Below are 27,040 nucleotides of genomic sequence, written 5' to 3' on the forward strand. Positions count from 1 at the left end.
GTTGACTGAGTAGTCTCCAACCAACAATTCGAATCTCAGACTTTCAGGGGGAAGCCCTATTTATGGCACTGGTGTTGAAACTAACTTAATAAAATGCTTCACAACAACTAAATAAAATGATTATAGAACACTGTGTCGTCTGCAAAATAATAACAACACATCCAGTGAAGAGAGGAGAGGAGCAGAGCTGTCAACTGATCACCACCTGGTGGTGAGTTGGATCAGATGATGAGGAGGCTGCCAAACAGACCTGGTAAACCCAAATGTGTTGTGAGGCTGAACTGGGAACGTCTGGCCGAGGCACCTGTCTGTGAGGTCTTCAACTCCCACCTCCGTAAGAATTTCTCATGCATCCCGGGGGAGGCTGGGGACATGGAATGGCTGCCGCTAGGAGCTGTGGTCAGAAGGCTGTCAGTGCCTGTTGTGGTGGGATCCTAAGAACTCGCCGGTGAGGTAGGCTGTTAGGCTGAAGTAGGCTTGTCACGATACCAGAATTTCAGCTGTCGATACCAATAGCAGTGAAATTCCGCAATTCTCGATACTCAGTGCCCCCCCCTTGACGGCGCAACTGGGCGCGCACATGTGAGTGATCGACGGTGTCTATGTGTGTGTCAGCTTCGTCGAGTGTACCAAGTGCAGCGCAATGCTGGCATATGACAACAAAAAGACGGGGACCTCGACACTTAAGAGGCACATGGCGAAGGCTTGCCACGGAAAGAAAGACGAGAGTCAGCCTTCAATGTCTACGTTCGTATACTTAAACCGAGCTCGGGCTAATAATTACAGTTAAAGGGACAGGCCGGGCTCAGCCAGAACATGCACTCGGCTCGGGTGGGGTTGGGCTGAAATTTTTGGGTCCGATCTAAGCTCTAGCACTTGTAGATGCCATTGTTTGTAGCAAAGACGATAGAGAACAGGCGTTCTTCTCGGTGCTCGTCCTCGGCACAGACTGATGTGCGTATACTGCCCTCGTCAGTTCTGACAGGAATGGACACGGCCCGCTGAGGGCAAAGTTGTATCCGGTACTTACGGTACCAGAAAAAAAGAGTAACTGACATATATTTTGCGTGTTGGCATCGACTTGGTACCGAAGTATCGGTTCTCATGACAATCCTAGGCTGAAGGAGGAGGCCTTTCAGGTCTGGCTGGCCCAGAGATCGCCTAAAGCAGCAGACAGCTGCCGGCTGGCCAGAAGGGCTGCAGCTGTGGTGGTCGCTGAAGCAAAAATCTGGGTATGGGAGAAGTTCAGGGACGCTATAGAGAAGGACTTTCAGGTGGCCTAAAGGAAGTTCTGGCAAATGGTTAGACGTCTCAGGAAGGGAAAGCAGGGCTTGTCTCAGGCTGCAGAGAAGGAGAACTGCTGACCTGAACTGGGGATATCGTCAAGTGGTGGAAATGTGGATGAAAGTAAGCGGATAAAAATGGATGGATAGACAACCAATGAAACTGGCAAATAACCTCAAAACAATGTCCAGTTATCTCAGCTAAAACCAATAATGCGCCTGGTTTGAAAAATGTGTGCACTCTTCCTTTATAAATACCAGTTAATTTATGGGGACAGGCCTATGCTAAGGTTTTTGTGCATACTTATCCTTTAAGCATCTGGCACCAGATTATAAACAATGACAGGAAATGTTGCTGCAAAAATGATGGCTTTTTTTTAAAAAACCATCCACAAACTCTCAGCACTCTAGACCAATGAACCACAGAGAACAAACCAGACACATTCTCCAAAGGTTACCTGGAGGGTAGTTCAACCCCGAGGCAAAGGATTAACAACAGTTTTGCTTAGGTGACAAAAAAGCCCCGACATCATAGATGGAAGAGATTTTTCTCTTTCCTGATATATGTCAGTTTATGTCAAAATATAAAAAGGCACTCAGCATATTGTTGCCACTATTGGAAACTGACACTGAGATTTAAAAAGAAAAAGCTTTTGCTTTTACACTCATCACAGTGGAAAATTGTATGTATGGTGTGCGCTGCGTAAAGAGGGACAGAAGCATGCAATATTATTACAGTATCTGCTCTGAATCACTCGCCGTGTCTCTCTCATCTTTCATGCTGATGTCTGTCGAACAGATATTCACAGTGTGCAGTTTGCACAGTTCACGGTCTAAATATCTAAAACAAGATTTTTACCTTATTGACTTCACCTCATTGGCTGCCTCTGACAACAAACAGCAAAACACTGAGAATACACCGCAGACCTCTCTGAGAATAGCAAGATCTCTGTATTTATACTACACTTTAGAATATGTACTGTATACTCAAGCAGGTCTGCTATGAAAAATAAGGAAATATCTCATATCATAAGAAAGTGGGAGGAGGAGAAATTAAGGTAACTGATAAGAAAATAAAGCAGGAGAGGCAGACAGTAACACATGAGGTGTGAACTAAACAAAATGGATATGTGTAAGGGAGAGAGAGGGGTGGAGGCGGAGGTGTGGACTCAGAGTCAGGGGGCACGTTCCTCGCCCTTCAACCGGTCTGTTGGATAAATGGATATCGACAAGGCTGCTACACAAAATGAATTACTGATGTGACTGAACTTTAGTCCGACACAGTGTGTGTGTGTGTGTGTGTGTGTGTGTGTGTGTGTTGCTGGACCTGAAGGGGATGCATGAGCTGACATGTCAGTGGGCCTGTGAATATATGTACTGTGTGTGTGAAGTATAGGTAACTGTTTCAAGTGTGCAGGTATGTGCGTGTGTGTCGGGTGTGTGTGTGTGTGTGTGTGTGTGTGTGTGTGTGTGTGTCTAAAGCAGCTATAAATGATGCTGAAGATGAATTTGCCAGGCTGTCTCTGTGGTCAACTGTAATCTGAGCTGAGGCCAGACCTCCATCTGCCCTGAGATTCACTCACACACACACACACTCACACACACACTGTGTACTGTACATCTGATAGTATACAGGCATATGTGAAGCCACCAAACATAAACACATGACCTTACATGAACTAATAAAGTCAAACAAGCGTACACACACACACGTCTGCCATCCAGAGACAAATTGCTGCTTAATCATCTTTCTCCATACTTCAGAAAGCCACAGACTGCATCAGTATCACCTGATAAGATAACACAACGCAATATTTTCTTGTTTTCTTTTCCTTTTTCGCTCCTCTCACCGCTCTCTCACCCCTGTCTCACTCATTGCCCCTGCAGAGAATCTCTTAGAGATGCCTAGCAGCCATGTTGCAGCTGTATTTAGCCGCTCAGCGTCCCCTGCCATCTGTGTCTGTCTGGCTGGTTGAAAATAAAAGACCCAAAAAAGGCCCATACAAGCTATTGACTGAAATCTCCCTATCTGGCCATTCAAGAAGTCCTTGTTTAAAAAATATAAAGTTCAATAATTCTTGTTTCACTGGCTTATTAAAACTGATAAAGGACTTTACTGGCCTGTTACTGTCATGCTATGAAAGTAATAAGCCACTTACAGCTCTGATTAACAGTTTTTTATATGAAAGCTAAGAGGGCTTTAAGTAAGCAGCTCCAAAATCGCAGAAAATCACAGCTTATTGCTTGAAGATATCTAATTAGAAAGAAAATCATTCGGCGACTATTCAATATCCTGAAAATGTAGGGCGTGTTGTCGAATGATGGCTTAAATTACCTGCCACACTTTCAAAATTACCGTCATTTGATTCAATTTTGGGGTCATGATTATTTTGTAGAAGTAGCTGTCAAACTTTTAAACGACATCTCTGGTTTTGGAATGAAAAGCATTGATTAAATAATGAATATAAATGTTCAGTGGGTACCTGCACGAGTCGAGATATGCACCAAGACATGCCTGTGGAACTAAAACAGGAATGAACAGCGATGCAGCGGGACGAAAGTGTGACCTCTAAGAGAAAGAAAGCTTTCCCAGGCACAGAGGATCTCCTCGTCCTTTAAGGAAACATCATCTGTACGGTCTGCCAAGTTTGGGGGGGAGAAAAAAAAATCAAAATGCATTAACTGTCCCTTTATTATATAATCCTCTGTGACATCTGCTTTGATATGAATCCCTGGGTAACAAAGCTGTCATGTTATTTGCCAATGACATGCATATTCAACTACTGCTCGAAGGTTATTTTTAAAACAGGCTCACAGATCTGAACACACACACACACACACACACACACACAGCAGAAGTCACTCACTAAGCACTGCTTTCATGACGTGATTTATTAAAATTGACAATTACTAGACATCTACATGAAAACATGAGGCGCTGATACGACTGTACCCTGATGTACTGATGAGCTGCACCCTTTGTTATAATCTGAGGTGCTAACTACAGTGCACATAATATGATATATAATTTGATATTTATGAAATGTACCATGTAGAATATGTATCATGCACATACATATTTTGGTGTATATACATACATCCGCATATTTATGTATATAATGCTCTGTCCTCGTTCCCCATGTCCATCTTGTTGTAGTTTGCTGTGATTTTTCGACTTGTGGTGTATTTTTTTGGTTGTGTGTTGTTGATTTTTTAATTATTCTAAATATATAAAATATTAAATATAATAAAATAATAATAAATATCTAGTAATTATTCATTTTTTTGTAATTTTATTTTTTAATTTAAAAAAACAATAAATAAATATATATTTATTATGTTTAAATATTTATATATACATATTTAAATATATATTTATTATATTTAAATATGTATATATAAATATTTTTATTTTTTGTTTTGCATGTTGTTGGTCTTTAAATTCAAAAAAAAATTACAACAAAAAAAAATTATTAGAAGGCTGTGTGTATATCTGACACAGCCCATGTGTCATGCATTTAACAATGTGTTCAAAATGTTGTTTTTTTTTAATTTTCATAGGAAATGTAAGGTACATTAGATTTGATTTATGTGGCAAAATTACCACCCTGTCCGCTTTGCACCCAGAAGTAATCAATCAATTGCAATTAATTAACAAAAATACAAATATTTGTAGCAAAAATAACTGGTCTCTGCTCTTAATACTTTCCCTATTGGCTTATTGGAATGACGCCTGTGTGAAGCAAAGTTAAACACAGCCTCCTGACATCATGGAAGTCAATAAGGACAAGTGATGGAAGATATTGTAAACTTGCCCAGGGAGCCAAGTTAAATATAATTGGATGCACACAAGTAGTATCCTCTAAAAAAAGAGCATCTATCTAAAAAAGAATTGTTAAACGGAAGGAGTTTGTCCTTAAGTTTTTGTGATCTTGGTCGTCTTAATCAATGAAATGTCTGTCTATGTTGAAGTCTTGCTAAGAGCGAGAGCCAGGACTGAGACGTCGATGTGTGGGTGAGGGAAAGAAAGAATTATTACTGAATTATCACAGAACTCCATCACACTTCTCCATAGACAGTATAGCCAAAGAGCAGGTCAGTGAAGAAAAGGAGAAAAAAAGTCTTTAAGTTATCTTTGCCTCTCAGAGTTAATAAAACATCATTTCTATGCCTGCTGGTAGCGAGAGTCAAAGTCAGCAACTTTATCTAATTTACATCGCATTTCTCCTACGTCAATGCCCCTGCATGTTTTGTAGCCTTTGTATCAGAACAAAGACAGACAGACACACACAAACACACACACACACGCACACACATTTACTCTTCAACCCTGAAACTTGTTGAAAAGCAAAAGTGAACAAAAGGGGCATTTTCATCACATTTAGCACACACGTTAAGTAAGGAAGCATCAATAGTGAAACCAACGACCATTCACACACTCTCTTAAGAAGGCCATGAGATGTTTACTTGTTCCTGAACTCTTTTAAATTTCCTTTGATTGCATTTTAATGAATGCCGCCAGAAATAAAGACGATCTGAGGAAAAAAAGACGTCAAGATGTTCCAAGATGCGCTTCATCATTCATGCAGTGGCTCCACAGATCACACACACCTGTGTTACGGCCTCTCAGGGTGATCGAATGCGGCACGATAAAAGGCGCGGTTGAGTTTTAGAACACTTGAGAGATAAAGACGGGGGACGGATTGTTTCCACTCTGGTGATGTAAATGCTAAAGTCTATTATAATGGAGGAAAGAAAACAGTAAACACTATTGGCAACAGCGAGGGGTTCATTGCTTTGCTCCTTGGGTGTGAGGGCTTTAAAATAAATGACGGTCTTATTTATCATAACAAAACAAATTCATTACTCTCGTCACAATATAAAAGCATCTTCCAACAAAAGGATATTTAAGCAAACTAATATCCCATATCTGGCGTAGGGATCGTCTGTCAAGTTTGTTTTTCATTAAAAACAATTTAAGAAGTACGGTTGAGGGCGCATATATCTGCGAGTGTCTCACTGCATCACGGTGCACATGCTGCATTTAGTCATTGTATACACATGTGGCAGCGTGCGCCATGGAGATATACGCACGTGAATGCCTGCCTTTTATTTGATGTGATGCGAAGCGTCAGTTTTGGCTGGTTGATATCTCTTCCTGATTTAATTTGGGTAAATAGTGTTTAGCAGCGCCCTGGGCCCTGAACGAGACAATCAAACAGACTGACGAAGGCAGGCCGAAGCATCTGCTGTCAATATACAGTTGCTATTTTCTCCATTGTTGGACACCTCCATTCAGGCAATAATTACACCCATTACAAAAGACACGAACACTTAGGTTTCTTTCAGAGCTGCGCGGATGAGGGGGTGGGAGTGGAGTGCGACGCTGCTGTATGTTAGTGTGATGGCAATTTTGTGTGTGTACGTGTGTGTCTTTGTTTGTGGGGGTGGATAAGTGGGTCGGTGTAAATGGATATTAGCTGTGTCTTTGTGTTTAATTGCCTGCATTTGCAGATAGTTCATATTAATTTTTTTTCCCAGGTTAAATACTGAGGTGTTAGCATTGTGTTTTAAGCATGTTTGCACATCAGGCTCCTTTGTGTTTGTGTGTGAATTAGCATTTTTAGCAACGTGGCATCACTTTTCAATGAGGTTGCAGCAGCAGCTATTGACCGACTCTACTGAAATTAATTTAATGAAAAGAAAAATTGTCATTGCCTTTGCTTGCACAAACTAGTAAATTGATTCTGGGGGTAACATAGGGTGGGGAGGTGTTAAAAAAAGTCTTTGTGCATGTGTGGATTTGGATGTGAGTGTGCTGCTGCCATTGTTTTCAAACGCCTTATTAAAGGGTTTATTAGACAGTTCCAAAGGGGCTCCCCTCTAAAATTGCTTTTGAGAGACAAACTTGTGACTTTGGGGCTAATTGAACTTCACTGCCACGATGGATACTGCTCAATAGAAGGCACAGCTTAGGGATGCTGATTGCGGCGAGCTTTATCATGCAGAACATCAGTGTGGAACTGGTTAGTTAAAGCACTATTTCTCGAAAGTGGCTGCAGGAAAATGCAAAACAGCCCGAGCTGTTTGGACCGCATAAGAAGGTGCTCACTTGGTTCTTTATACACAGATTTTTATGGCTTATATCATCCAAGTCTCTGTTACACTGATCTTAATCAAACACACACACGCACAGATACAAACCTCGGCTTTGATCTTGTTGTCTCCGAAGCAGAGATGCTGAAGGTAGGCTGCAGCGTTGGACTGCACCGATGGGAACTGGTGCTGCAACATCTGGATCACCTCTGGCAGCTCCGGATCTCTCCAACCAAACTCTCTGCACAGACACAGAAAGACAGAGACACTTGTTTCCTGCTGCACTTCAACAAAGCATCGAGATTACCTGAAAGTAGTCAAATAAAATCACAGACACATTCACACATTCACTCGCATGGTTACGCAGTTTACACAGAGAAAAACAGACATATATAGACAAAAAGGCAGAGTATGAATGAGAGAGAAATTTAAATGTAAAAATCCGCTTTGTTCTGTTTTCAACCGAAGAGCTCGCTTCTTACAATAGAGGGCTTCACAAGTTAAGCGACATAGCGGGACGGAAATGATTCAAATCAAACACTGACTGCCCAATTTGCCAAAACATTGTCATTTCCACCCATCATAGGAAAGTAAAGCAAGTGAAGATGAGGCCGGCAGGTTAAGCAGATGGCATTCATAAACACTTTTACAACTAAATGGAGAAAATTCTTTGCTCAAATTTTATTTACAATCAATTCAATCAGAGTCGGGTTTCCCTTGAAGAACAACACAGTGATTCTTGCAGAGTCCTTCAACTCTCTACGGCCAGATGACTCAACATATAGTAAATTCATAAAAGCTTTATAGCTGTGTTTTAAGTAAGAAAACGGTAGCCAAGCATCGCTCACTAAGGCTCCAAGCAGAACCAAGGAAAACACATATCACACTGTTGTGACTGGCGTGTGATTTTATGTGAAACGCAAACAACAACTTCAGAGATGAATGTTTTTGAACCAAGGTGGCTGAAAAATGAAGATCCTTGGGATTGCAATGTTGAAGATAATTTCATTACAACCACGCAGTGACACAAGCCCAAAAATAGTTTTAAGGAAACTTAGAAAAAGGGATAAAAAGTTTGAGGAATTGCACAGCACAGCATTACCACTGCCTGCATGCTGTCTGCAGTGTGAGTGGTGTGAGTTATGTTCTATACTTTCTACCATTAGGAGTTTACACTCCTATGAGCACACTGGACAAAGTGAAATAAATGTTTTGTCCCTTGGTAATACCCAGGAAATGGTCTCCTTTATTGTATTATCCCCTGCTGATAATTGTTTTGCTACGGTCCCCCAAATGAGAAAATTATGACTGTGCAAGAAAGTGTGGGCGACTGTGTGTGTGTGTGTACAGTCGTGCACCATGTGTGTCTCCACCCTCTACTGTAATATTTTCTCCAATAACCACTCTGTAAACTGTTTCTCTGTGACCCCCCCCCCCCCCCCCCCCCTTTCTCTCTGTGCTTTCAGAAAACTGTCAACTCTCAATGCCATCTGAAGAAAACCTATGTTGAAATTTTGCCGCTCCCATCGATTGTGGTGTTTGAGGATTGATTTTGTTGTTTCTGCCTTCATGCTCACTGTTCTGTGCCAAAATGCAGCTCACTGTAATCCCCATCAAGCCATCGTGAAAACCGTTGATTTATTTTGCCTCCGAGCTCAGCCTCCCCAAACATGAAAATGTGGTAAATATGGGACAATTGCCCTGCTTGGAGAGTTAAAATTGATGGGGCAAAGGATTGTGTGTGTGCCTGAAGTTGCTGCAGCAGAAAATGAAGCCTCGACACTGTACTCTCATCTCTGTCAGATCAAGCGAATGCGGTCCACGAAACATCTGTGAAAAGCAGAGCGTTCACGGGGAGTAAACATGGCTCTCAAAGATAAAGCAAGCTCCAGCGTGGACGGCTCTTTATCTGCCGAATGATAAGTGTTCGTTCAGCCAGAAAGCAGGACTGAAGGAGGGAGGTAGAGGAGAGATAGAGAGAGGGAGGAAGAGGGAGGGATTCCCAAGGCATTTAGGGGATTTAGGAGGAGAGACCCTCAAACAACGGCCCTTAAATCACACAGCCAGATACCATCAGGCCAGTTTGTTTGTTTATGTGTGAGTGTGTGTGTGTGTATGTGTGTGTGAGTGAGTGTGTGGCAAGATTAAGATAGGATCATGATGTGAGTTTATGTGGACACAATTGCCTCTGTGCCTGTTTGTCTCTGTGTGTCCGGCAGTGTGAGTGTGTGTGTGTGTGCGCAGAAGTGTACTCAGATTCATCAGTCTGTACTTCCATGTATATCTGACGATGTGTTAATGTGCATGGCCGTGCATGTGTGTGTGTTGTGTGTGTCATCCATCCCCTGCAGCCTCCCAGCTCTGTCAGTGTAGTTAATAGAAAGCAGAGTGATCTGCTGATAAGATAAGCATCGTGGCTCGCCATTAATTAAAAACCCCTGGTAGGGAGAGAGACAGAGTGAGAGGAGCAGAGCGGGAGGAGTGAAACACAGAGGGAGAATGAGAATGAGGAAGCAAAGTTACGGGGAAAAGCCGAAGCTGAATGCAACTGTGGGTACAGCGGGCAAAGAGGAAGCTGGGAGGAGATGGAACAATACGAAAAAAAAAAGGCATAGAGAGAGAGGAAAACAACTCTCAGATGAGGTGCCAGTCATGTCAACACAGGTGCTAATGAGAGCTACAGCCCTGGTAGATGCACTGCTAGGCGACAAGCCAGCGACGTGAAACAGCGGGATGCAAACAGAGCGGGATGCAGCCCGCAAAAGGGAGAACTGATCAAAGAGGCACTGCCAACAAAACTGCCGAGCTCACACTAAATACCCACACAACTTTTGAGGAATCTGCAGCACAATATGCTGCCGCTTGTGTGCCATATTCTTTATGCTGTTATTTTATGTCTTGTGTGGTAATAAATGCCACACTGAACAATTTGTTGACTTGCCTATTTCTCTATTTTTTTTTTTTTAGAACCCGGGTTACGTGTCCTCGATACGACACGCCAGTGGGTACGAGAATAAATTAGGGGGCACTGTTGGCGCACAGAGCTCCATGTTCCTGGTTAGACGGGTTACTTTGCCATCTCTTGAGGCATGCGGAGGCGTGATGCAGCGAAATACTTTGAATGGAAACACTAGGTATGGCAGGAGAGCAGTCTGACATAGTGAGAATAAAGGCAGGTGGCAAGGGAGATTGTGGGGGAGGGAGGGTGGAGGCAGAGACAGAGTGATATAACTGGGACATAGGCAAAGAATGCTGTGTGATGGTGGGGCTTTGATGCAGGCAAACACACACACACAGGCATGCACGCACACACACATGCATGGGCGGGAGGCAAAATGTGACACAACACATGAAAATGCAAGGTTAATCAAAGGACTTCTCTCTTTTCATAAAACTTCTCTTCATATCTCTCTCTTTTCATGCCCAGGTCTCATGAGACAGCCGAACCTCTATCTGAAATCCCAACATGACCACTGATACATGTGTGTAGACACACACAGAGTGAGAAAACAAAGCTCACCTAATCTGAAAAACCACTGATTGGACACACACACACACACAGAGCTGATTTCCACACAAGCTGCTTGATTCCCCTGGCTGAGGAGAGCTGAGGGTGGAGGGAGAGACATGAGTGACAGCAATACATCTCCCCTATGTTGCATCCTTTATCATCATGTTCCCTGTATCCATGAACTCAAGTGGGTGAAATGGCAAAGGCAAAGTGTGTAAGGATGAATTATGCACTGAAGGATGTGATACATGGCGACAAAGCTTGAAAAAAGATGAGTGTGATTGGGTTATGAAGTTTAGTGTCTCATGTTCATGAAGAGTCAAACTGCACATAAAGGCAGCTGAGTGGAATGGCCTTGGATACAGTCACTATGAATTAAACACTTAAACAGGGAGGTGGGTGACGTTGGTAATGAAACAATACTCTGAGTGAGGAACTGATTTCTGAGCTACAAGATGTCAAACACACACGTGCTTGACTTTAACTGGTGAAAAGCAAGGCGCTGGACGGGTCATCTACTATAAAAAATAATAACGTCTGGGTAAAAAAATCACCGTATCACGTACATAAAATGAAACCATGCTGTTCAAACGTTGCCTCAACTGGTCAGTTTTAAGCCACTGGAGAATAAAAAAAAAGTATATCCCTCTCACCCCGGCATCTCATGGGGGTGGTGCTGTGTCTTCCTCAAGCTCAGGTTGTCTACCAGAGGCTTGGGAGTTTGAGGGTTCTGCGCAGTATCTCAGCTGTTCCTTGGACCACACTCTTCTGGACAGAGACCTCAGATGTACCTGGAATCTGCTGGAGCCACTCTCCCAGTTTGGGGGTCACAACCCCGAATGCTACTGTTGCCTTTACTCCCCACATCTTTTCTAGCTGCTCTCTCAGCCCTTGGTATTTTCCGAGTTGTTCGTGTTCCTTCTTCCTGATGTTGCTGTTATACAGGAGCAGCATTCCAACAGCTCCTCTGTCCATCTACGAAATGTTCCAGTAGCCCAATTGTCATCAGGTTGACGCGGACCTTGTTGACCCAGGTGAACTCTTGTGTTTGTGGTTTCACTCATCCTGAGGTAGGCTAGCAGCAGTAAGGACCTTGCCTAAGGGTCCAGACAGGATATGTGTTACCTGCCCTGACCTGGAATCGAACCCCCCAATCTCCTGTGCCAAAGTCAGCCTTAACCACACTTCCTTTTACAATATATTCTTTTACTGCTTTACCATGATGTCAAACAGCACTTTGAACAGGGAACTGAGGCCATACTGGACTTCATTAAAGAACAGTAATTTTACTTAACAAAACACGGGAGTTGCTGGTCTACCGCTGCCTCCATTGGTTGGTGTGTAAGGTAAAGTGGAGAAAATACTCCAATAGTGGCCACTTAGGTTGATAATGACCTTTTTAGTTAGCTAAAATATGTTTTGCTGTGGCCCCTGTCCAAAGCAGTACATTGCTTAGCTTCCATGTCGGTAGATTTTGTTTATCAAAGATACCAGCAAAACAACACAGTATTTAAAATAAGTACAACAGAAACGTCAAATAGGTCAGACCACTGTGTTTAACTATATATCTTTAAACAATGCAGTTACAGCTGGAAATTAATTCCAAAAACCCTCGGAGTCACTGGGTCCACGTAAAAGAAGGCACTCAAGAATGGGAGCTTCTTGCTGTGACTCAGAAGAAGAGGTCCAAAGTCAGGCAACCAAGGATCCTAGGGCCAGCCACAGAGGGCGGTAGGGAGACGTTCCTACCACTGCCCCACCACCTTGACATGTTCTGGGATTCAAGGGGCGAAACATCTGTGAAGGGGGGCTCCAAGCTGACTATCCTGCGGTTGACCCGACGGAAAGGAATGCCTGCAGGTATCAAACACTTGCGCTTGCATCTCAGAAGTAAACAAGTTTGGTTATTTCACATATCTCCCGAGTCCAGGCCAGTTATAACCAACCCCGACAGACTTTCTGATTTCTAAGTCCGAACTTGACCCGAGTCCGACGCAGTTTGTTACCTGACATACAGTAGTTACTGTTATCATGGTTACAGCTTGAAAACTTTCCTGATAGCAAGTTTTGTCTAGCATCCTCCATTTTCATTGGTTCACTCTGAATATTTACCGCCTCCTGCCTGGAAATGAAACTACTGGCCTGTGTTGCGTTCAGGCGTTGTCACGTAAATAAGACATTCCAGCACTTGAATAGCCCATCGCACAACACAGCAGCACATCAAGTGGGCCAAACCTGAAACTAACCTGAGCAAAGTTTCTGAATTGGTATCCGAACCCGGCCCAACCTGTCGGGTTCTGACTGGTCCCATCTGGCTCGGGTCGGGTATCCACGCTCTATTAGTGCCAAATCACTGTGATCTGGTCAACTGGCTTGTCTTTGGTTTCAGGTGATGTCACTAATGCATAACATGGCACCAAAGATGAGCTAATGCCACAGGGTCAGTTATGTCCAGGCATTTGAAGTTTGAAGAGGCGTCCATTGTCCTGAAGTTCCCTTGAACAACAACTTCAGAAAAGTAACTGACCCTGACCTTTGACCTCCCCGCAAAGGTTACAATTCTTCTTCTGTTAAGATACAACTTACAGTTGGCATTTTTCAGAAAGAGCCAATAAATGTATCTTTAACTCCTTCAGAGGAGACTTATTATTATTACTTGCATGCCCAAACACAAGGGATTAAAAGGAGACAAGAGTCTGTATGTGCACAACTTTAATGTTATGCAAAAGAGAACATTTAATCATGAGCTCAGTGTCACTGTGTCAGACTGTCTCATTTATGAGAACATGATAAGATGTTTGAAGCTCGGCTGTGCTGTAAACACATTCACAAGTTCTTTGTCAGCTGCCTGCGACACTGAGATGCATCATCATGACACCAGTTACCACAGGTGTCACAAGATAAACCAGAACTGAAAACTAATGTGGTTTCAAAGGGATAAATCCGATATTGCATCAAATCATATTAATTCAAATAACAACCTTATTCAGTGACAAAATTTTCACAGTCACCGACACACAGCACTTTCTGATCTCATTCGTTTGCTTCCTCACACGCAGCATGATTGTACACCCAATTTCAGAAACACAGGGGGTACATGATTTAGGTCTCCTAGTCCAAATCACATCCATCAGCAGGGACCACAATGCATCTGGAGTGACAGCTCCACACAGGAAGCCTGTCCCGCTGGCCTTAATCTGATTGGACAAGGCCTGTCATGTCTGTTAACTGATTGGAGGGTCAGGAATGGATGGACTGGCAGTGTGCATACAAAAGCAGATGCTAATTAGGACCTGAACATCAATCTTCATCACTGTGTTGGGACAGAGGGGGGGCAGAGAGGAAGTGGGAGGGAGGGAGGGGGGGCGTGTGGGAGGAAGAGAGTGAGAGAATAGAGTAAGAAAAGCAGGAAGAACAGCAGAAAGAGAGAAAATGCAATTTAGGTAATTTACTGCCTTGGTGATCAAATTTCTCCCGTTACTCCAGAGGAGCTGAATGAGTATTTGACTTTGACAGAGTAGCAAGTGGCGCACTTTTCAAATATTGCCTATTAAATCATTCTAGAAGTCCACACGCACCCTTTTCTTTATTGTCTTTTTCTTTCAATCTCACGTGTGCATCCTCTCATTCCCTCCAGAACACATTTTTATCATATTGTTTTATATGTTCTCCCCATGGATGTCAATAACCTGAAGAAGTATAGAGCATTTTGGACGCAAGTAAATGTGGCTCTTCTTTAAACAGGACTGCAGGTTGTGTGTGTCGTTGTTTTCCTGTGTGCACGCATGTCCGCATGCATCTTCAGGTGGAGTGCATTAGTGACGTTAAAGTCAATACAGAAGAGAGACTTCAGCAATTCCACCAATAAACAGCAGTCAGACTAAGATTCAGGTGAAGATACACCAACATTGACTCCAAGTGCAGTGCTGGGTCTCTTTAATTAAAAGAGCAACTTAATTAAGATGCTATCCAGGAGAATAGTCAGCTCTGTTCATGTGTCCTTCGTGAAAGGTAAGTTTAAGTTGCTCTTTGGCATGTACAGCCAGGGCGGCGGGATTCAACTCAACTGCTAGGAGTGGTACTGATGGACAAGAATTTATGATTATCAATTTTTTTACCTCACACCCTACTGCCTCACTATAGTTCCTTTACTAGATTGAGTTAAGAATATTGAAAGGAGGTTCCCACCCGATGACCCCAAAGACATGCTAGTTATCACTGCTCACTGGTTTGTATAGTTAAGCCTTTCCATATTAGCTTATCATAGGGCTTAGTTTATTCACTGAGTGTTGATCCTATTGATATAACGTCTGACAACACCATCTACTCCTCCCAGTGGCAGATCTTCCTAGATGACATAAAAAATTATAATAATAAAAATAAATAAAAAATAAAATAAACTGAAATAAAATAAAATAATATAAAATAAAATAAATTTAGATAAAATAAAGTAAAATAAAATAAAATAAAATAATTAATAATAATATAATATTAATATTATATTAATACAATAAACATAAAGCTAAAAAAAATAAATAAAATAATAAAATATAATCATTATTATCATCAGCGTCCTCATCACCAAGTGTGCTACCTCCAGCACTGACTCTTCCTATAGTTTCCAACACAGCATAAAAAAATTCAAGGAAAAACGTCCCCCTGATAAAACAATTTTATATCAAGTGCGATACCATTGGGTTTATGCTACTGATTTCAGTTTATAAAAAACACAGCAGTGTTTTGAATAGACTCTGGCAGTGTCATCCAGGACAGCCAAGACCTGACCTGAAGCAGATAGATAGCAGAATATGGACAGCTTCTCCAGTAACTCTAAATGTGTTGATTTAGTGCGTCACGTGTCATATTATCCACGCATGATATTACTGATATATCAATACAAACTCATTATGGATATTGGCTTCATCTTGTGTACAAAATGAAGCATCAAAGCAGCCCATCTTAGCTCTAGGAGCAGTTGTGTATTTAAAGTTATTACAAACAGCTTGACAAATGACTCCAATATCTTCTATGTCCCAGATCATCTCTGCGCCGTCTTGGCTCTATGCCTTTCAACAATGTTGCATGTTCTGCACATGCTCTTCTCTTCTGCCAAAAAGAAAAACACAGCGTGGAGCTCCTCTGCAGCTTGGAGAAGCGAACACAAATCCCCGCCACGGTAAAGGGGATCAATGAAAGGTGGGGGAAGAGAGAAAGAGAGAGGGTGATGCTCGTAATAGCCTGGCAGTCAAATGGATAGATAGAGATGGGTGGATGGAGCCTGGGATGAAACCCATCCAGAAATAAACTGTGGCCAAAAAAAAAAAATCTGTGGTGAGTCAGCTGCAATGAAAACATCCCATCTTCTGTCACCTTCCTCCTCCTCCTCCTCGTCCTTACTTGCTGCTCCCCGGTTACTTATGGGCAAATGGAAATGACTTGTAACAGCAGATCAACTCTCTCAATGGAAACAAGTGAGCTGGTAGTATTGATTTCACACACAAGATAAATCATAACGACAAAGACAAACAAAATGATATAAAAAACTAGAGGAGAAACGAGGCCTTGACCGAGAGCAACAGAATGAGTTGCAGAGCGCACAAAGGAGAGAAATGATGAATGGAAATAATAGAGGAAGACTAGTCTCTTCATCACTTCAGTATGAGAAGCCACATGTGACTCTCTCCTCCTTCTTCACCTTCCTTTTGTCTGCACATACTGCCATCTCCGTTTCCCCTCTCTCTCTTTCTTAGATGAGTCTGGAGTTTTTCCATCTGAAGCCCATGCAGCAACCACACAGACCAAGAGAAAAATCAATACGCTTTCTCTATGGCATCTTCCAGCTGGGAATAGGAGGCTCAGGAGGTTGAATAAAAAGCGAACAAAGGACAGAGTGAGAAGAATGAGAGGTGCTGAATGAGACTGACTAACATGAATGGGACAGAGACAGAGGTGACGGTGGGAAAAGAGCTGGTGATGAAATGCACTGTATGCCACTAGCAAACCTAAAAGAGACCTTGAGCAATACTAATACATTCTGATATGACATCATTACATGACAAATTATAGATTTATCTTTTATTATTAGTATTTTAGTATATCGTCAAATACACCGATCAGCCAGAACATTAAAACCACTGACAGGTGAAGTGAAGAACATCAATCATTTCATTGCAATGCATTGTTCTGCTGGGAAACCTTTGGTCCTCGCATTCATAGCGATGCCCCTTTATGCAGTCCACCCACTTAAACATTGTCATAGACCAGGTGCTCCCGCTCACTGCAACAGTACCCCTGATGGCAGTAGCCCCCCAGCAAGTCAGTGCACCATGTCACACTGCAAAAACTGCTCAGGAATGGTCCAAGGAATGTGACAAAGTGCTCAAGGTATCGGCCATCTTTTCAAATTCCCCAGATCTGATCAAGCATCTGTGGGACAAACTGGCATCCCAGAGGTCCTTGATAGGTCAGAGTCAAGTCCGATCTACAGCGGGGCCTCTGACCTGTTGAAGCATTGAGACAGGACCTCTGGGGGTGTCCTGTGTTGTCTGGCACAAAGGTGTTGTTGACGGATTCTTTGAGTCCTGTGGGTTGCGAGGTAAGGTACCGGCATGCCCAATGGATGTTCGGTTTGGGATCTGGGGAATTTGGAGGTCAGGTTGACGCCTTGAGCTACTAGTTACGTTCCCCAGGCCATTCCTGAGCACTTCTTGTGATATGGCATGGCGCATCATCCTGCGGGGGGGGGGGGGGGGGCACAGTGCCATCAGGGAGTACAGTTGCCAATAAGGGGGTGTGCTTGGTCTGCAATGTCGTTCAGGTGGGTGTAGCATGTCAAGTGTAACCTGGAAATCCAGATGCCCAGCCCCTAGCAAATTCAAATTTGCACTGCATGGGAATCTGGCCCTGACGAGCAGAGCCCATTGAATCATAACTCGGACCAATCAGATCAGTCTGACAGAGGCAGGCTCTGGGCCGGTGTAACATGATGACGACAGGACTGCGTCAATTCAATTTAGCTTTGGAAGAAACGCTAAGCCAACTACACTTATCTTTTTCCTTGAGAGAGCAACAGAAGACTACCCTAGAAGCCTTCGTTTCCAGGAAGGACGTTTTTGCCGTTTTGTCGACGGGATACGGCAGAAGCATAATATATCAGTTAGCCCCACTGGTCGGCAAACAAATGGGGCTTACTGCAATGAATATGTGACCTTGTTTTTTGCTCTGATTGGCTATCGTGCTATCCAATTGTGTGCAGCGGCATTTGAAATGCATCAGTTAGTGCCGCCCCTTGGGTAGGAAGGGTGTATCGGTGAGGGCCAGACTCAAAATATTTCTAGATTTGAGTCTGGATTTCCAGGCGATGTCAAGTGGCATCTACTGTACATGAATTGCAGGAGCCAAGGTTCCTCAGATGAACAATGCAGTGTTACAAAATGATCAATGTTATTCACTTCACCAGCCAGTGGTTTTAATGTTGTGGCTGATCAGTGTATATGTGCATGCTTGACAATTTATGACAAAAATAAAGTATTACAAATTAAAATATTTGTTCTTTGTACTGAACTAAGTAAAGTAACATGTATTATTAGGCTCTTCAAGCTGATTGGCAAAATAATTGGTTCTTCACTGAGCATCAAAAATTCCACATACAGGCCAAAATCTGTCTTCATCTGCTTTCTGCTTCTTAAACCAGTACAATCTTTTTCTTAATAGCATGATTATCAAGTAGGAAAGTGCACTTCATCTGTAATTCTTGTACAAGTCCTGAGCTGGTAGGAGGAGTGATTATGCAAGAAGTGTCAAATCCAAAGGAGAATTCACATACAGCAGGGAGAGGATATGGTGTGTTTAATCTCTGAGTGTTCCTTTGGATTTGCTCTGTTCTTTCACCGTACAGCTGTCCATTGAACCGCTCTACTGCACAAATACATAACCAATTTACAGCACTTTTTGAGTTCTACCTTTTCTTGCTCTTCAGCCTTTTGATAATTTGCTCCAGATAAGTGTGTCTACTTGAGAATTAAAACGTTATTTAAGTGTGTTTGTGGGAGAGGCTGGCATGGGTGGGGCTGGTGAAGGGGAACATTAGTGTGCAGGGCCATGGAGCGATTTGCCACAGTAAGGAAAACACAAACGCCGGCACTAGTCCTTGCAATTAGCTGAACACACAGAATCGGAGGCCAAATCGAATACGGCATTAAGCTGACAGACAGGTGTTCATTTATCTACACACCCGCAGAAAGGTGCACACACACGCACATACACAGTGTATTGAGTGGATACACACACTGCAGCCAAGCAAAGGTGCTAACGTGCACATAAACATTCAATAAAGCACACGCACGTACACACCCACAAAAGCACACACCCTTGCATACTGCATATGCATTGAAGACGCACAAACATGCACTCTTCTGTCTACAAAGAGGCAAAAATACACACATATTCACACAGCTATTATCCCACATTTGCTGATCGGTAATTTTCGGCCCGGTGGCACTATTCCCCCGTTACACAGTGCAATTACTGGATGTTTACACAGCCAAACAATAGGCCAGTGAAACATACACTCAGTCAAACATTCATTAGACAGGCCAATAGAAGCTGAGGTGACCTAGAACATTACAATGTATCACACACCACGCTCATTAAGATTGAGCTGTGTATTCTACTGTATCTAAAGCAGGAAAAGGCACAAGCTGGTTCCCTGTGAACATCTATCCAATTGGAAAACAATTTGGATGTAGTGAGAGGTTCAGTGTAATACAATGCAGTTTCAAGCAGACTTCATCAAGCTGCTAACCTCACTGGGAATGACGTGTACTTTACTGTGTCCAAATACAGTTTAGTATCACTGCATATCCCTACAAGAAGGTCTGTTCATGTTTAACACAGGAGACCTGATGGTTGATTTAAATGGAATTTATACACTCTGTTTAGATTAACTATTCTAATCCACACACAAAGTAGAAGATAAGTGGGCCTCACCGGGAAACTCTAGCAACAACTCTTATGCTTCACATGTGACAAAATGATCCTGCAGAGTACATGTGGATACGAACTGATGTACAGTCTTACTGGTAATAATTTACATTATTAGTACTAATTTACCAATCCTGACAGGAAAATTACTGTTGTCTTGCCTGATGGCAATATATCTATAATACTGCAATATTTTCAGGCTATATCATGGCACACAACATATCTCAATATTTTGAAATCTCCTCTAAAGTGCTGTAGTCTACTCAAATACTAAACTTCTAAAAATACAGTTAAAATAAAGTTAAATAAAGTACTGTTATGTAATTAAGTTAAACTCTTTCTACAATTAAGTTAAATACAGTTCTGTTAAATAAAAGTTATACAGACAAGTAATGAAGTTCATAAAGTACTGGTATAAAAAAGTCAAATTAAATACTGTTATAATAAAGTAAAATAAAGTATTGTTAAAATAAAGTTAAGTGAAGTATTGTTATAATAAAGTTAAACTAAGTATTGTTACAATTAAGTTAAATAGAGTATCGCTATAATAAAGTTACATAAAGTATCGTTACAATAAAGTTAAATTAAATACTGTTATAATAAAGTAAAATAAAGTACTGTTATAATAAAGTTAAATTAAGTATTGTTGCATGAAAGTTAAATAGTTTATGTTATGTAATAAAGTTCATAAAGTACTGGTATAAAAAAAGTGAAATTAAATACTATTATAATATAGTAAATAAAGTACTGTTAAAATAAAGTTAAACGAAGTATTGTTCCAATTAAGTTAAATAAAGTACTGCTATAATAAAGTTACATAAAGTATTGTTATAATACAGTTAAATAAAGTGCTGTTATAATAAAGTTACACAAAGTACTGTTGCAATAAACACAAATAAAGTATTGTTATAATGAAATAAAGCAGAATCACTGGTGCTTTTTTCTTTAGCGTGCGGCTCGTCTCAGGCCAGAAGTGTTCATGTGTTTTGCTGTGAGCTTGAAGCTTAGGATCAACAGTTAGACATAAACAGTTAGCAGAGAATTAAAGTGATATCACAGAGTCACTAAACGTGAGGATTTATTCACTGGAAGTGGGAAACAAACTAACAGCTCTCCAGTTCATATATTAGTAATATTTGTAAGTCGCCCTGGTGCTCCATGGTCAGCCTGGCTCCCTGCAGATACAAAATCTAATATATCCCGCGTGGAACAAGCCGTTATACATGGGGTATGATCGATATATCACCCACCCCTGGGTCCGAGCAGCACCAGTTAAGATAAGGTGTGAGAAGTATCCCAATTTTAAGATGAGTAATACCAGCCCTCTTTACACTAGGTTGGGTTTATTGTACAGACTGATGAGCAAACTGACATCCGTGAACCACCGTCATCAGAGCGCACTGCAGTGATGTCCGATAAGGCTGAGAAGAACCACTCAAACTTCAGCGATGATAAAACACAAGTGAACAAATTGACCAATCAAATCCCCATCCACTACACTCAGCCAATCATAGCGCAGGCAGAAGATTAAGCCGGTGGATGAAGGAGAGCTCGCTGAGAAATTACTGCCCCATTGTCTCTTGATTTGCAATGCGGAGATGCAATCATGTCAAAGAGTCTGCTCTGGCCTCTGAATGACAAACAGGAAAGGTGAGCTATTTTTACTGTGATGATGCTAATGAGGATGCTAGCCTAAGCATGTGCGTGTGTGTGTGTGCGTGACCAACAAATGGACCTCTGCGCCTCAGCCCTGATGAAGGTGCCACACGCTGTCGGAGTGTGTGTCCGTGTGCATCACGCAACCACAAATTATCCAGTATTATTCTGCCATGCTAATATCACACTGATAAGGTCAAGCTGGATATTAGCATGGTCTACAGCTTTATGTATTCATGTGTGTATATACATGTGTATGTGTGTATGCACGTGTGTGTCAGACATTCATTCATTGTCAGATTCACATTACAGAGGCAGACATTTAGTGTAGAGGTCAGAGCTGCCCTGACATTAAACAGGGGAGATAACTTGGCAGACAACATGTACACACTCAGACGCACAGGCACAATTGTTTTGCTTCCTCTATTGGTAATTTTTTCCCATTTCTATCTCTCTCTCACACACACACACACACACACACACACACACACACACACACACACACACACACACACACACACACACACACACACACTCGTACACGCCTGTGAATCCTTCACACTGCCCACACACACACTCAGGTTAAATTCATTTCAGCACCGAGGCACTCCACTTACAAAAACGTTCTGGTCACACACCTTGTTTTTATTTCTTTCCCTCTCTCCCCCTTTCTCAGTTATTTGATTTTTTTTTGGTTTCATCCTCTTTTACCTATCTCGCTCTTTCATTTTGAGCACACTCTCTGCTGTGTCAAAGAGAGGGGTGTGGGCGAAGTTAAGCCAGAACTAAAACACCTTAGAGCAGGATAAGTGGAGGCCAAGGTGACAAGCTGCACAGCTTAAATAAAAGCAATGGATGGATAAAAGATGAGGTGGAGGAAGAAAGCTGAGAGGGAGAGTGACATTTCAGTGTGCCGAGTGTGTAATGGGCCTCTGTACTCTACATGATCACGCATACAGGCCTGCAGTACACACATGCACACACACATGTCAACTATAAGACCTGTGATTACTCTGATTAAATTACAAGACAGTTTTCACATACTATATGTCTGTGTGTGTCGTCTCTGCAACGGAAATATTCAGTTTTTCAAAACGACTTCGGACTGAACGTTTTGGCTCTCAAACAAGAAAAAGTAACAAAAGTAGCTGCAAAGCATAGGTTTCAGTAGCACTGTGTTAAATTGGTTTTCTAATTACATGAGTGGTAGAAATCAGTGTGTGGCTATAGATAACCACTGTGTACCTCTTTCTTACTAGCAGTATAAATGGGCATCCCCCAAGGATCAGTTTTGGGTCCTATTTTATTTTCTATTTATATAAATAATTTAGGTATGGATTTAGATCCAACAAAAGCTCATCTTTCACAAGTGTGAAAGGACGAGAAAGAGAGGGAGTGACATGCAGCAAAGGGCCACAGGATGGAGTCAAACCCGGGCCGCTGCGGCAACAGCCTTGTACATGGGCCACCTGCTCTACTACTAAGCCAACGACGCCCCGCAAAAGCTCATCTTTATGCAGATGACACAATATTGTACACCTCTGCGACACCATTTCAAGAGGCAATGAACTACTTACAGTCTGCCTTTAATCAGGTACAAAAATCCCTTGTAGGTTTAAAGTTGGTATTAAATGCTAAAAAAACAAAATCCATGGTTTTCACACTGTCAGGATGAAGTGACCTAGGTATAGGCATACGTCATGTTTGCATTCATTTTATTGATTGATGGCCAGCACATCTGGATCTAGTGTGGGCAGAGACCCAAAGCCTGGATGCTAATGGATGATGTGTTTTCTATAGGGAAGCCACAGATCAGTTACATAGGGGGCCCATATGAGACCATGAAGATCAGGTACCTAGGTTGCCCCTGGCAGTTCCATAGGGGGGCCCTGAGAAAAACATCACCCAAGTTAGAGGAATGTATAATGGTTCCAGATGTGGGTTTTGGCCAGCTATATAAGTATCTATATGACTGAGAGAGCTTGTACCTTCCCCACAGTGCTGCTATTAAATCGTCAACTGAAGATCAACTTGTCGTCTATTGTGCATCTTTTACTGTTTTGTCTTTGGACCAGACAAATTATCCTTTGGGGTCCATATTGAGAGCCTTTTTAAAAAACTCAGACCTGAGTTAAGTTTTTATTTTAGATTTAAAAAAATAAAAATAACCTTTTTATTAAAAAAAACTAGATGTTCTCTATCATTCAGCCTCGCGTTTTGTTACAGGTGCAGCAGCTAGGACTCACCATTGCACTCTGTATGAAATGGTACAATGGACCTCTCTGTCCCTTAGAAGGAAATTTCATTCATTACTTTTTATTGCAAAAGCACTAATGAATAAATTACCTCTCTACATCTTAAATCTGCATACATATCATACTAGTGTTTACAGCACACGTTCATCAGAAAAAATACTACTAACAACTCCTTCAGACAACAGAACTTGGTAAAACGGCTTTCTCTTCATGTGCACCATACGCCTGGAATGAACTCCAAAACACCTTAAATCTGGAGTCACTTCCACCTTTCAACATATTTAAGAACCTTTTAACATCAACCATTACTGAACAGTGCCACTGCTTCTAACTTGGTACCTTTCAACAGTACATCTGTTTTACCTTGTTATGTGTCTTACTGAGTGTAATGTGTTCTCACTGACTTTGCATTCTAGTGGTTTTAGTGTCCGTTGTCTTGTCTTTTGTGTACTTGTAACTTTTGCTGCCAGTCTTGGCCAGGACTCCCTGGAAGAAGAGTTTTTGTAACTTAATGGGACCCTTCCTGGTTAAATAAAGGTTAAATTAAAAAAAATAAAATAAAAAAAACTCCACACTGAGGTACAGGCACCACCCTGTCCAATGGATCCGTGGTTGGTCGGCCTACTCGGCAATATGTCCACGATTAATGGAGGTGGGAGCAGCGATTCTCCTTTTGCACCCATTTATACTTTAAAATAATCACTATAAACTTGTTGTACTGTCCCTGGCTCAAGGTCTGCCGCTGCTGAAATTTTTCTAAACAATTCCTTTTTAAAATAGGAAGCAGTGTGGCTTATATATCTAACCTTAAATAGCCCTATAATTCATTCAGATTTGCTTCCGCCCAGGCATTACCGGGTAATTTTGAACTTAGCTTACATTTCACCTTGAGGTGACTAAACTCTCCTTGGGCACTGTGTGAGTTAGGGTGTAGGCATATTAATATTTCAGTATTGCCTTGTGCGTGGCGAGTTTGTGTGTGTGTGTGTGTGTGTGTGTGTGTGTGTGTGAGAGAGAGAGAGAGAGAGAGATAGTGTAATCAGCGAGGTGACGCAAGAGGGAAGAAAAACTAATAAACCAGTGATTAGCTTACGCATCTGCTATTCTCATTAGTTCACACTGGGGTAATAAAACAGCACAGAGAAGTGGTAGCTGTACTGTATTTGCTGAGAGCTGTGCAGGGCAATACGAAGAACACAATCACAGTGATGCTGACAATGGAGATGACGACATCTGGAGTAAGACAATGGTAGAGATCAAATATAAATGTGACAAGCAGATATAAAATGAATAATAGAGACAATGACAAACAAGACACGTTCGTGACATTGATGATGTTGATTGTGCAGCATCTGAGAATGATGGCGGCGGTGACTGTGATGTCTTACTCGCATCTGAGCACCATTTTTGACTGCTTCTGTGTGCAGGACATAAGTGTGTGTGTGTGTGTGTGTGTGTGTCAATTAAAATTACAACATAGCTGCTCAAAGAAGGTGACGTGAAATGCATGCATTTAATTCACTTATCGGCTACTGTGTCAAACTGCCTCCCCCCTTACAAGCATCAGTCAGGTTAGAAACGGCAACTTGTAGAAAGCTACTGGTTACACGGCAACTAGTGGCACCTTGCCATTGTCGCAAGTTTTATGTTCATCAGTGCTAGTGCAGTTATTCAATGCTAGTGATTCTGGTGGACAATGGGGCTAAGTATTGCCACTGATCTCCATTACTAACATAACATTTACAGTGTCACGTAACACATTACCACCTGAAATAAAGTGTTTACTGTTTTAACTTTTCATTTATCCACCAGAAAAAAACATCCTCCAAAGGTTGTTGTGTGTTGTCATGTCCAGTGTGTTTCCATTCATTCATATACCTACAATGTATCCCGTTCTGCTTTTGCATCCAGAGGCTGCATGAAAGCAGCGGGGATAAGGCTCTGATTAGTTTGGGGATTCCAATATCCATCCATCCATCCATCCATCCTAGACATCCCTCTCCCCAGCAACACTTTCCAGCCCCTCCTGGGGGACCCCGAGGCGTTCCCAGGCCAGATGAGATATGTAATCCCTCCAGTGTGTTCTGGGTCTACCCTGGGGCCTCCTACCAGTGGGACATGCCCAAAACACCTCCAGCGAGAGGCGCCCAGGAGGATCCCGATCAGATGCCTGGACCACCTCAACTGACCCCTTTCGACGTGAAGAAGCAGCGGCTCTACTCTGAGCTCGCTCCACATGTCTGAGCTCCTTACCCTATCTCTAAGGCTGAGCCCAGCCACCCCACGGAGGAAACTCATTTCGGCCACTTGTATCAGCAATCTCATTCTTTCAGTCACTACCCAGAGCTAATGACCATAGGTGAGGCTACATGGACCAGTAAATCGAAAGCTTTGTCTTCCCGCTCAGCTCCCTCTTTATCATGACACCGTAATATATATATTATGGAGACAGATTTCGTTCAGATTCCATACATGACATGACATGACATAACATAAGGTTGAACAGCTTCAAAGAGACGTAACTGCCCTTCAGTCAGTCTTCACAAAAAGTAGTGAAACTAGAGAAGGTGCAGAGAACGCAAGCTCTGTGGTATCTCACAAAATTGCTAGGTGCAGCAAGCTGTTCATTGATGGAGCGTTTGTACGGGACTACTTGCTGAAAGTAGCCGAAATTGTCCTGAACCTGTGTGGCCCTAAACGATATGCTGGCTCCCTAAACTGCCCTTCAGTTATCACAACTTGAGAGGATTAGAACGATCAGAATAACACTGCTGTGATTGTGATATTTTCCATGATTATATTGATTGCTGGGGAATGTAGTCTCCCACAAAAATGGCCAGCTGCACATAAAGATTCTGACATTTTTCATGTGAGAATGTGCGTGCTTAGGCACTCTCACACACACACACACACACACACACACACACACACACACAAATACAACCTTCAAAAGCGGATTAAGTGAGACTAAAAGCAGTCATCCACTTGGAGGATTGGAGCGGATGGAGGAAAGGGAGGAATAAGGAAGAGAGTTGTGCAATAGAAACATCACATATTGGATCTCATGCAGTATGAGACTGCAGACTATATTTACACTGGGGTCACTACACATAGAGTAAATGAAAGACTTCACAGCAATATGTACACAACTATACAAACACTGGCTCCTTCCTCAGGGGAATATAGGTGACGGCCATGATTGTTTATTTTCCATCTTTTTAATCAGTCTGATCTGAGGTTTGGGTTCATTTGTGGCC

At 42.2% G+C, this 27,040-nt stretch overlaps 1 protein-coding gene across 3 annotated transcripts in view; it reads right to left on the reverse strand.

Annotated features, from left to right (window-relative positions):
* ctnnd2a (catenin (cadherin-associated protein), delta 2a) overlaps positions 1 to 27,040 on the reverse strand; it is a 363,304-nt gene that overhangs the window by 113,476 nt on the left and 222,788 nt on the right. For all 3 annotated transcript variants that reach the window (XM_049565221.1, XM_049565224.1, XM_049565223.1), the window contains one exon: positions 7,488 to 7,620. In XM_049565221.1, the coding sequence (XP_049421178.1) occupies positions 7,488 to 7,620 (133 nt within the window). The remainder of the gene's footprint in view (positions 1 to 7,487; positions 7,621 to 27,040) is intronic.

Source organism: Epinephelus fuscoguttatus, linkage group LG21 (assembly GCF_011397635.1).
Source record: "Epinephelus fuscoguttatus linkage group LG21, E.fuscoguttatus.final_Chr_v1".
Taxonomy (NCBI): Eukaryota; Metazoa; Chordata; class Actinopteri; order Perciformes; family Serranidae; genus Epinephelus; species Epinephelus fuscoguttatus.